Genomic DNA, 12887 nt, shown 5'->3' with positions numbered 1-12887 from the left:
ATTTAGGTTAAATTTTATCATTAATATACTTGAGATATTCATTGTGCTTGTGAATATGATCTACATTTAAAAAGAAAAACAAATTATTTTGTTTCATTTATTTATTTTTGTGTGTGGTTGATATATGCCTTATATTTAGAATATCCTGCCAGGGATGATGAATATGAGTTCTATTCAAATATATTCTAATATCTAAATACTTGCAAGACAAAATTATTCATTACCTGTTTAAATGTATAAAATATGTATTGTTCCATCCACTTATGCCTTTGATAACCATAGCATATGAAAATTGTTGTTTTGAAATAATCAAATTTATTGATTTTTAATGTGTCTGCATTCTCTTTTCAACAGGAAAACTTATTGTTGGACTCTATGTTTGAGATTCCTGGTTCAGACATTGTGAGTGTTCACATCACAGCTGAATCAGTGAGAGGAGAAGCAGCCCCAATTTTTGTACATGGCCAGCCAGTCCCTTCAGAAGAAGACCAAGAGGAGGAGCAGGTTTTGGCACAGGCTAAATGAATCTAGGTTCGATATAGACATTTACTGGTATGTCCAGTTTATAGGGTTTTTTTTCTTAGTGACTGATGTATCCCAAATTGAAGTGTGGTGGTCTTGTGAGATTAATTGTGGTTGTGAAGGTAACAGGCAAACTAGTCAGTTCAGAGTTTTTTTCTTAATTTTCTGTCAGTAAACCAAGGCAGTAATTTTCTTAATTTCACACCAGTTAATCCACATTGTTGTGTACTTTTAAAACTGTTTTAAAGCAAAATGTTGATAGGTTTCATCACAGATTCCAAGAATTTGTGTCCATTTTATATTTTGTAGAGAATAATTACAAAATTTGGTTGATCTAAGACTGTCTTTGAATATATGTTGCATTTCAGCTTTATAATGCTGGTAGCTTATTTTACTGTCTGCATCAGAAACACTAGAAATTAGTATCTAAACATAATTGGTTGACACACAGGTCTAGATCATGAGAAAAGGATGCATTCCTTATGTTGACATAAATTATTAACTCAGGGGAGATATTTTGAGTTAGTGAAAAATTTCAATTGGAAGAAATCCTTAGTTTGTCTAGGTACCTCTGAGACCTGTTTTGAGTGATTGTGAAATCCTTGGCATCCTACTCATGAAGAGTTTTGATGTGGGGAGCTTTCGTATGAAAAGACAGCTAGTGTGAAAAATGCTGGCTTTATTTCTGGAACATCGAGTTATCTCAGTCCAATCAGCCATTGACCACTGGTGTTTGCTAATATAAGCAAGGCATGAATCACAGTTGTCCCAATAACTGCTCAACTGTGGTTTTATGAGATGGTTGGCAGCTGCCCTGCAGAACCTGATTATGACAATCTCCACTGGGAGAACTTCTAAGGAACAAGTGTGAGATATAGAAAGAAAAAGCATAACTTCAAGAGCAAGTCACTGGTCTCTTTTATTATATTACTTGCTGTGAATCTTTTTGCATGTTCTTTACTCCCCATCTGGTTTCAAGCAATGTGACATTTTGATGTATGCACCTGGACTCTTACCAATTCTAAGGAAAATTGTATTTGCACATTGACCAAAATGTTCATTACTGTAGTTATATTGTTCAGTCTTCTGGTACAAAGTTTTATATTGATTATGCATATATATTGCTTACAAGGGATGTTTGTGTATCATCTTATCATTATCTTTTCAATTCATCCCGTCCATTTTTCATACTTTACTTCTTAATGTGTCATTACATTAAACTTGGTACTGGGGAAAGAAATCTAATGCACTGAAAAGAGGTAAATTCTTTATAGGTCATACCATGCTGAAAACAAGTAGATGTGGAAATTCTTGAGTTGAGCCTCTGGCATTATGATGAGGATGATGTGGTATGGCCTTGTGCACAGAGCCAGACACCATCATGGTAATGCATGCAGGAAATGCAGTGATCAGAAACATATCTGTGAAGATTTTGTTTTCTTTATTTTTGCATATTGAACATAGGTATTTCTGGTAATATTCTATGCATAATTACTTGCCATGCCCTGATTCTAGTGCACTGTAGAACTGATTGCTACTTTGTTTAATAATGATTGCTCCTCAGCTTTAGGATTTCATGCCATTTCTTCATGCATTGAGCCACATTGCCATAACTGAACCGCAATGAAGAGATCTATGTAGTCTTACAATAGTTCCCAGATAAATCCAATCATGCCATTACCATTATGGTACTTAGGGGCTGAGAACCAGTGTGTTATACACACTTCTCACTTTCCAAGTCATTAGTTTAATTTTGGACCACTGTGTACAACATTGGTGTCATCTGTATTTATCTAAAATTGACTTATCTTTCTTAGGAACATTTCCATTGTTGTGGAGCCATTAATAAATCAGTTAGTTATGCTGACGTGCCAAAAGTCATACATATCATTACTCTGCTGCAGTGCAAACATGTATCTACTTGTTTTCAACTTGAACATATAGTTACACAACAAAATGTGCATCATGTGGTGAAACCATGGTGATATACTAATGATCTTTGAACTAAAGTTGACTTGTTTTACAAATTTGCATATCTGTTGCTGCCTCAATACATTTTTCTTTTTTCATAAGCTTGTAATATAATTTAATGAAAGGTGCAATATAAAACATTTTTGTAGGAATTTGGTAAGAAATACTGGAATACTTTTATTGTAATAGACTTTCTCCTTTTTATTGACTACCTTTGCAATACGAATCCCTCAAAAATGATGACCAGATCCTCAGTACCACATCTTATTTGTCACCCACTCTTTCCTTGCGTTTCAACAGGTATTGTTGGTGTCATACTTCATGCTTTAAGTATTAGATACTTTACTGTCTGGAGTTCCATTATCCAGTACATTTGCATATATTCCTTCAGAATATTATGTTATGACTGGTAGAGGAAGGAACTCTTCATTGGGAAATAATTTTTATTTATTTATTCTATTTTATTTTATTTTTTTCTTTTTTCTTTCTCTTTTCATCAATGGGGAGACTGATATTACTAATGAAAAACCTCCTTTCACATTAATTTGTACAGTCATGTTTCACATAATTTTGTTTAGATATGTATTGGCATGAAATGCTGATGTGACCTGGGGTTCATACTATATGTTAGTTACAACCTCTGTGGAAAATATTAACTACATTTCACTGCATGGTGAAGAATAGAGCACAGCAGTCAAGAGTGTGTGATTTGGAATTGGGTTTTCTGAGAGGGGCATGTGGACAAGATGGGAGGATGACAGCAATGAAAATGTGTTAGTGGAATGGATCAAAAGAGACCTGCTGAGATGGTGAAGGTGGAAGGATAAGGTAAAGGAATACATCTATGAATGCTTATGTGAATGCTTAAATAGACAAGAAGGAAGTTTCAATACTTATGCCCTTGAGGAATGCTCTCAAAGGGAGCAAGGCAACAGAGAGATGGATAAATAGATTGATAGACAAGGAAGAAATTCTAATGAAGATGACCATCATACATTCTATGTACTGAGAGGCAGTAGATTCATTTAGCATCTAGCAGTTACATTCTATAGTCTACTAAGCTAGAGAAAATCATTAAATGCTACCAAAGCTGTCACAGTTCTCACAGGAAAAAGACTATGTTGCAACTTGTTTACATGCCCATTGCTATTTTATGTTAGGTTAGGTTGTGCTTATATTTTATTTTTACAGAACCTAAGAAACTTAAATACAGATACAGAGGTAATGTCACAAATACAAACAGAGGAAATGTCACAATAAAGGAGATAGCAAGGAAAATTAAAGGGAGTAAAGTAACAAATAATGTCTTGAGCAAGGAAATTTAAAAGGAGTAAAGTAACAAATAATGCTTGTTATGTAAGCTGTTCGTATTTTAACAGAGTATGGAAGAGTCCATTGCTTAGAGCTTGAGACATGCAGAAGTAACTCTCAGTCTTCCCACAGGCAAGGCAGAGCAAACCATACAGGGGAGGGTAGAAAATGATCTGAACATGGCATTGTGGCTCAAGGCAAAGAGTGTTCTAAACTGTTTTTTGGCCAAGAAAAAGAATGCATTTATCTAAAGGCATAAAAACTAAACATTGAGTATTGGTGAAGAACGATGTTGAACGATGATATGTTCAAAAGTTCTACAACTTATTGGCAAGGTGGTTAGAGTGCCACTAGAATGTCTAAGTGCACAGTTAAAATAATGAGACATTAGTTGAATTCAACATGTGTATTTCCTTTGCAAGAAGTTTAGAAAAATTGTGGCTCGTATATTATGAATGTGCTGGAGAACCATCTGCTGCCTTTTCAGTAGAGTTTGCAGCTGTGATTGGTTCATGACCTGTGTCATTCAGGTATTAATGAACTTATGATGACCTATGTGACTTTTGACCCTTCACATTTATGATTTCTTGGATTATATCAGTACAGCAGGCAGCATTCACACATGCAAATATTTCCCTCACTGCCTGTTCACTTCCTCAGTCTCCCAGTGGCCACAGTCCCCCTACATACCTCTCACTAACTTCTACTCTGTGGTCATCTCTGACTCTGAAATACCTACAGAGGAAGAACATTACTACTGATTGCCCAGCCAAGAACTGATGGAAATACATTTGAAATCTGAGGCATGACGATTCCAACATAGGAGCGTGTTGACTTATGACTTGTCAGTCAGAATGTAATCTGGTCAAAAGTTGACAGTTATCTGTACATCAAGAAGCCAGAAATGGAGCTGAGGGAATTGATATCCTAAAGCTTAAATTCCATTGAAAACTGCTGAGCTACAATGAAGCAGAAATTAGGAAACATTCAACTTCATTGAATATCATCACTAATGGAAGCACTCAAAACTGTGGACCAATAAAAATTAACCATTCATTCTTCAAGAGCCTTGTAAACTGTATGTGAAAATATCTCTGGATAGTCATACATGCTATAGAACAAATGGCAAAGTAGTAGCAGATAATGAGAAATAATTTAATGACCAATCATCCCCTCTGAAATGAGAGCTTGTTATTTTTCATGGTGGCTATACTGACTCTTTATTACAGTCTGTCTTCTGTTGCTTAAAAAAAAAATCTGCAAGCTGGTTCTTCATTTTATAGCAGCATGTGGTTGATTGTTCCTTGCAAATCCTGTGAATTGGCTTCTTTACACTTTGAGAATGAATTTTTCTTCAACAACATAAGTGCATAATATTTTATTCATTTCCTATCCGTGGATATTAAAAAAAAACATGGATTAGAAATGCCTTATGCAATGGATGGTTGGAAATAAGAGAAGAGCTCTTAAGTTTTTAGGAATGTGAAATTAGTGGAAATCATTTATCAAATGAATTGCTCATAAAGTTGAGGTAAAATGGGTGTGTGATCAGATATAAGTAGAAAGAGAGGAGATATTGCTCTTTTGATACCAAGCAATATGTTTCCATAGGGCACTTAGCCTGCTCTTACTGAATACAATTTAGTGTATAGTATACAAATAAATTATTTTCTTCCTTATACACTTCATCTTATATCTAATGATATAATCATATTTAGAAACTTCTGTTAGTGGTCTTCACCTGTCTTTATACTGATGGAATAAAAACTACTAAAGATTTTGTTAAGTATATGAGTAGTCCCATGCTAGATCTGTCTTATTTACAAAGTAAGAAATTTGCCCAAAAGCATACTCAGACTGTCAATACTTAAATAACAATGTCTAAAAATGCCTACATTAATTTTAGTGTTTCATCTTCCGAATAATTCCTGGCGTGTTAGGCAATCAGTTCATTCCAGTGATCTGAGTAACTAATTGGTGATTCAAACTATAATCTATGTAGTATAATTTTTATCAGTCACCAAACATTCTGTTAACTGGTAAAAGCAATAAGATAAATTGTCTAAATAGAGTCCTTAAAAAATACTGAACAGAATCATTGACTGAATGTGATTTTTTTCATGGTTTCAGTGATCATCATGTACCAGAGTACTGACATTTTTACTATCACTGATTATCCTCTGGTAGAAGTTCTGGCCAATGGTGTGAGTGAGAGGCAACAGAATGAAGACCCTGACTTCTTGCCATTGAGTTAGCTCAACTGTACATGGGTTGGAGGGTTAGTTGCTCACCTGCATTTTATTGATGATATCATAATATGCTGTTAGAAGTCACTTTCCTGTTTCTCCTGTTCTTCATCACACTTCTGTTTCTAAAAACTTCCTAACCTCAACCTTCTTGACTTTCCATCTTTACTTAATATGTCCAAAGTAATGGATAACAATAGTGAATGTCAGACATGTGGAACAGCACAAGAAGAAATAGATGGAGATAGGAATGTATGACAGATGAGTCTGTAACAAATGGCACTGAGGCTTATTAGCCATGCAGAAGGGCAGTGTGATTCATTGGTGGCCAGTGGCAGCAGCTGACTACTTCAGTTCTGCGTGTATTCCTTAGATGTGTCTGGTCTGTTCTTTCCAGAATATTTCACTATCAAGAATGGGGGAAAAAAATGTATATTTTTAATTGGATATCAATCCTTATTTTATATCTTCACTAGGCTGACATCCTTCTGAACCCTATAGTGATGGTGCACAGAGATGAATAATTCTTGCAAAAGGAGGTTTTTAAGAAAAAATTGTTCTTCCCATGATCAGATTTCACTTTCTAGTGTTACCAGGTTTATTTATAATTTTTTTTTAATATATGTAGCTTACAGGGGTGGACATGATCAGCCTTACTTTACAGACACATGGAGAGGAGGCAAATCAAATTCTACTTCTATGATATTGACTGAGAAAAATTACATGGAGCAGCTTTTTAAGTGCTACCAAAGAATGTCTAAAATAATACCTGGATGCTACCATTTGATATAAGGTGGGGACAACTTTGATGCGAGTCACCAGCAATTTCACTGACATGCGCACTATTGTCACCTTTCACTACAAGAGGATAGCCAATACAAGATATTAAACATGGAGATGATTTACAGTCCCTTAATTATGTTCTTTTCAGTTGATATTTTTTACACCACAGGGAATACATAGTAGTGGAGTGTGCAGCCAGGTTGTTCCCCTTACTAGAGGCAAACCTTATAAGTTATAACTTACAAGGTAGACCTTGTAAGTTACTCACATTATAGAGCATGCTAGGAGCATAAACTCAAATCCACTAGGGATAACAATTAGACAGGTCTGATCTAGGACTGCTCATGGCATGCAGAGGTCAACTCGAGGATCTATGTATTAGTTTTCAAATTACTTTTCAACCCCTCAAGTATCCAAATAAGTTCAATTCCTGCAAAACTGTATGACTACCTGCCCTTATCTTAAACCACAAACAAGTGCGATTGAAATAGACCACCTCACTAAGTTTGTAATCAAATGTATATAGAATACTGCATTAACAATATTATAATGACGACTTTTTAAAACCTATAAATTTTATCGAAAGGAACTTATCAGTTTAGATGTACATGTGGCAAGGCACATTATATCTGTTGCTTTAACCACGTAGAAAAGTGTCTTCGTTAAATGAAGATTGCATGTTTTTTTTTCTTTCTCTCTTCTGATGGCTGTTTTACAGCCAGGAAAAATGAATGTACATAGATAGCACATACTCTCTAAAAGATCATCAGGTTTATGTGTTATATTTTGAGTTTGACTGCATGATAACTTTGAGTATTGTGCTATTAGTGTTTATAGTTCTTGGATAATGGAATTGATGTTAATTTGAATTTTGTATTAAATAAAGTTGCTTAGTTTTCTCTACTGCAACTTTATCTTTTAATCCTTAATTTTGGTCCTACCACCCAAGTATCAGATTGTTAAGGCATTTAAATGAGGAAACTGTGTTATACATAATAGTCTCCCATAAAATCACACTGAAAGTATGCTATATACTACTTACAAGTTTATGAATAACTACAATAACCCATATAAAATTACAGCAAAAAAAAAATAAAAGAATAAAAAAAATAAATAAAAGTAAATAAAAAAAATAAATTAAAAATATAACAGTAGACTGTAAGTCACTCACAGCAATTTTGAAGTTATATCCAACATAGTTGCTGGTGATTATTGGCATGAACTTGGACTTACCATTTCCGTGTTATAAATGACCACCACACATGCAAGATTGAGAATGCTTTAGTTTGCTACAGTCACACTGCTCTCCTTTCTTGACATCCAATCTTACTGCACTTTGGTGGCATAACTTGAGGGCTAAATTAGATTTTAATTATGTAAAACTGACTGGCAATCAGCATAACCTATATATGGCAAGTCAAAGGATAAAAAAAACTGAAATCTTCTTTGATAGAGTGTATTTAAAGTTACCATAACTTCATTTACAAATTTACAGACTTACACACCAAAGCCTTGCTTTCTGCTGTATCCTTCCATTGGTTCCCTTACTACATGCACAATTTCACATCCTGTCGTTTCCTAAAAGGCCCGGTTGTCATTGCTTGTAGGACAAGATGCAGATTGTTCTTACCAGTGGTACTTGTGATTCCTGTGGTGCACTGTCAAAGAAAAGACCAATAATATTTCAGAAAAATTAATGTGACTTATATACTACTATGATAATTACTTAAGCCTGAAAGTGAAGGCTTGAGACTAAACTTTCAGACTAAGGATCAGCATAGCACTTTAGTGGTGAGCCACTGACTGTCAATGTGACATTACCATACATTTAAAAAAATTTTAATACATTGTTTTGTAGTGCCATAATCATAGGTTTGAAGGAATGGATGTGATATGTGTAATTAAGTTAAATTTGTTTAATTAATTAGATAATGATTTTAGTCAAGAACAGTAAATTTTTTCTTTACAAATAAAATACTTGCCCCACTTCTAGTCTCTACTAATTCCTTTTACTGTTTTTTTTTTTTTTTTTTTTTTTGCTATGGTGAATTGAACTGATCTAGCACAAGGCATAAGAACTGAGAATCTGCTGATTTTCCTGATATCTATATATCTATATATATATATATATATATATATATATATATATATATATATATATATATATATAAAGTAAAATTCAGACTCACCCATTTTGCCATAATTTATACTGTAGAACACAATCATACAGCCCACCATAAGCTGTGCAAAAGGTGCGAAGCCAGTCTTCTTGGGGAGCATGTACTGAAATTATATAACATCGCATGATGCAAACATTCTTGTTTACTGCATCTATTATAAGATTCTATTAATATGATGAGCATATATCACATGGTTATAGTTGAGAAACAGGATGAAAACTATTAAACATTTAGGTTTGAGGTATCATATAAGTATGTCGTGTTTGTGGAAAACAAGGAAACATGGAAAGTCAATGTTCACAAAGTAAGACTGAAAAAACTTTCAGTACATGAACAATATGTATAAAATGAATGGAGGGCATCCATAATATTCATAACTTTGCTGCATAAGAATTCTACCCAGGTATTTAGAAAATTATATCACAAGATAAAAACTGATCCATGTAAACAAGGAATGAGTCTTCTTTGAAGTTAAGAGATACAACATTCTCTCTGGCATAAGTATGCAACTCAATACTTGACACATGCCCACCTTGTGATTCCACCTCCAGAAGGCCCGGGACACAGCTCCTGGAATGCCTGACATATTACGACGGCCCACCCATGATCCAAGTTCTCCAAGTTTCACCTGTCCAAAGGGAATGTCAGCTGTGGGAAAAGAAACATGCAAGGTTATTATTAGTGTAGGCCTAATGGAATTTCAGCAGCAATGTAAGCTTGGTAGGCTCAAATGTAATTTACATCTGTTTTACCTTGTATGTTGATACAGCCATACTATTTTTGGGCACAATCCCTGCCCCACTTTTCATGATGCCTCCATGTAAAACAAGTAAGGCTGTACTAAAAAAAAACTGATGTTATGAACAGTTTCGATTCTTCACTGCAACTTGTGTGGCTGCCTAAAACATTGATGAAACCATTATGTACAATCCAACCTAATCCAATCTCATCATCCTAGCCTCTGAATGTAAGATGAAAAGCTGCTAGCAAATGGATTTGACCTCAGAACAGCTGCAGATACACATGGTGAAATCTTTGATATTTCTGTATTATTTCATACAATAATTTTTTATTTATCAACATTTTCCGCCCAGTCCAGTCAAGTAATGTCTGCAGGATAATTCTGTACAGTGTCTAATAATGATTACCTTTGAATTATGCACAGTCTTAACATGTAGGTTTTTCTTAAAATTTTCCATACATTATGCAATTATTATATAAAAAAATCTGCTATACAAATACAAATGGATGAATCCAACAACTCTTCATCAAGATTTTTGTAATTCATGAAGGATTGACATGACTGTTGTGAAAATTTTAATTTGTGGCAAATATATTCATCAGGGATAAATACCATATAGGTAGTTTATGAGGGTACAAATATTATACCTACATATTTGTGTCAATTCATTCCAGAAGCCTGGAAAAGTGAAGTTATTCCCACCATGCTTAACATCATTATTATATTTCAACAGAACTAAAAAGTTGCAGCCTTGAGTAATGGAATAATTGTATGCAGAGCATAAAAATAAATTTAGAAGAATTTCAGAACTAAATTTAAAGCCACTTAGTAACCTCATAACCATCAAGCAGACAATGTGTGGAGGTTATCAAGATTTTCCATAAGAAGTGAGTTGTTCTTAGTTAATGCTCATAAAAAATATTTCTATATTAGAAACTGCAGCTATGTTAATGGACTAGTATCAATCCATCTGCATAAATTACCTGTTACTTCTCTCTTCCTGGCATATGTTCACCTCCTGATAATATTAGAATGTCACACCCATCTCATTCTAGTACACGAAACTATATTTCTGGGTTAGGTAATAGTATCCCCTCAATTATAATGTTTAACAGAATGGATTTAGAAGCTGTATATAGCAATTATGCTTGGTCAGGGGAAAAATATATGGAATGGTTCTTTGTCTGGCACACGCTGACTGCTTGAGCATGACTGTGATGACTTCACCCGCAGTTGTTATCCCCTGCTGGACAAGAGGCTAGATTAGGTTAGGATGGGATTAATAACCTTGTACAGAGGTTGAACTGGGATGGAGCCCCTCCCATTAACAGTGAGGAGATTAGGTTTGTAGTCATATTGGAGTAGTAGCATTTAGTAGAACTATACCAGGCACAATGCAGGAACAGATGGGATGTACTGAGCAATTACAATGTGCATTTGAAAATATATGGGATGTACTGAGCAATTACAATGTGCATTTGAAAAGTAGCCAGCAGAACTCAAATTCTATGGTCAGATTGATAACCAATTTCCAAAATAAAGTAAGACAACATTACTGATATAAAATATTATCGTAACTTAATTCTTTATACATATGCAAATGTCATGTCTACATTATTTGTATAAACCTAGTGAGCTTGGTGACATGAACTTGGTGACATGAAAAGTTTTCCTATTCACTGTTCTTGATCTTTATTCTTTGTATTACTATTGTACAGTACCAGACTTATTCTACACTATGATATAAATTTGTAAATATAGTTTATTAGGTATTCAGGCTTCATTCCACCAAGGAATAGAGCTTTACAAAGCCTCCATAATTATCATAATGCCATTAAACATTACAATACAAATAAATATTCTCTCTCTTACATACGCACACCCAAACACAAACAACACTTACACATATACAGACAGCAATGTAAATAATAAAATCCAGTGAGCAAAGTATTAAGTAATACATGTCCTTCATATTATAATAATCAGTAAATAGAAAAGTTTCTACCAAGTTGCTATGGGATAAATAAGCTCAATATTGCCGTAAAATATTTTTTTAAGTAACTTGGTATTGGTACGTAATGTACCAAGTTATACCAAGTTTATACCAAATTTATATTATTTTCACCTGTCTAATAAATTCGAGCCAAGTACATTTTTTCGGTAGATTTTAATGTGCTTTGAATGAATATAGTAACTGTTTTCGTTGCATCTCTTTTTCTTTATACCCTCCACCCACATGTATACAAGCAAAAATTCATAAAAAAAAAACATTAATTAAATCTAACGAACTGAACCTAACCTACCTTAATGGCAAATTTGATATAAATTAATATCTCAGGAACGAGAAATTTGTGACGGTAAAGATACACACCACAGTGTTATATGTGACTCAAGTACTTCCCTGAGAACAATTTTTTTTTTCTTTCTTGCCGTGAGACGGGTAAATATGTATAATAATACCAAACTTTGTGCACCCTTGCCACCCAATGCCAACGGTGATCTCTTTACACCACGGAAAAAAAATACATACATGACCACTGACTAAAAAAATATACACAGTGAGCTGCATCAGTAGTGTGTGCACGACTGTCAGATATTATACATAAAGAGTTGTCAGACAACATTTGTTGTGCCTGGAGAGCCTGCTCAGTCAGCTGATCGGCAAAGCAGACGAAAGAATAATTTCCTTGCTTAACACACAATTACTGGAGCTGATGCATCCAGCTGCGTGTCAGCCTGGTGTACTCACCCTTGCCATAATATCTAGCAGGGTCATAGGGCCCATGAATCTTGGCGTTATACTCGGGAGGATATTCACCAAAACCCATCTTGCCGGTGGAACAACCTGGACAATGGACAGAGGAACGGGAACGAACCGCGATCCCTCCGCGACCTTATAACGCCTTCCAACACCTTTTCTCATTTTGTCTTAAATATCATCAAAACACATATTTAGTGGAATAAAATGTAATAAAGAGTACGACAGTATGTGTCAATGGTATTCTTATAATGTATGTCTTACATTCTTCATATACATAATTAGGAACTACTTTGTGCTTCCAAGACATTAGTATGAAAAATGTAAGTAGCAAAATATTTGTTTATATCTTTGTCTGCAAGAATTTATCAGGT

General features: G+C 34.4%; 2 protein-coding genes across 6 annotated transcripts in view; one reads left to right on the top strand and one right to left on the bottom strand.

Moving 5' to 3' along the window:
- Nucleotides 1-7736, top strand: part of LOC135110485 (ATP-dependent Clp protease ATP-binding subunit clpX-like, mitochondrial) — a 29612-nt gene extending 21876 nt beyond the window's left edge. For all 5 annotated transcript variants that reach the window (XM_064022854.1, XM_064022878.1, XM_064022845.1 and 2 more), the window contains one exon: nt 355-7736. In XM_064022854.1, the coding sequence (XP_063878924.1) occupies nt 355-525 (171 nt within the window). In that variant the 3' untranslated portion in view covers nt 526-7736. The remainder of the gene's footprint in view (nt 1-354) is intronic.
- Nucleotides 7737-8273: 537 nt separating this feature from the next.
- Nucleotides 8274-12664, bottom strand: LOC135110516 (putative ATP synthase subunit f, mitochondrial). The gene is made up of 4 exons (XM_064022916.1): nt 12505-12664; nt 9546-9661; nt 9023-9116; nt 8274-8491 (listed from the first exon to the last, which is right to left on the bottom strand). The coding sequence occupies exons 1-4, from the start codon at nt 12581-12583 to the stop codon at nt 8460-8462; spliced, it is 321 nt and encodes a 106-aa protein (XP_063878986.1). The 5' UTR covers nt 12584-12664; the 3' UTR covers nt 8274-8459.
- Nucleotides 12665-12887: the final 223 nt, after the last annotated feature.

This window comes from Scylla paramamosain, chromosome 2, assembly GCF_035594125.1.
Source record: "Scylla paramamosain isolate STU-SP2022 chromosome 2, ASM3559412v1, whole genome shotgun sequence".
In the NCBI taxonomy this organism is placed as follows: Eukaryota; Metazoa; Arthropoda; class Malacostraca; order Decapoda; family Portunidae; genus Scylla; species Scylla paramamosain.
The sequence above is the reverse complement of the archived record's forward strand: the minus strand, read 5'-3'. Positions and strand labels throughout refer to the sequence as shown.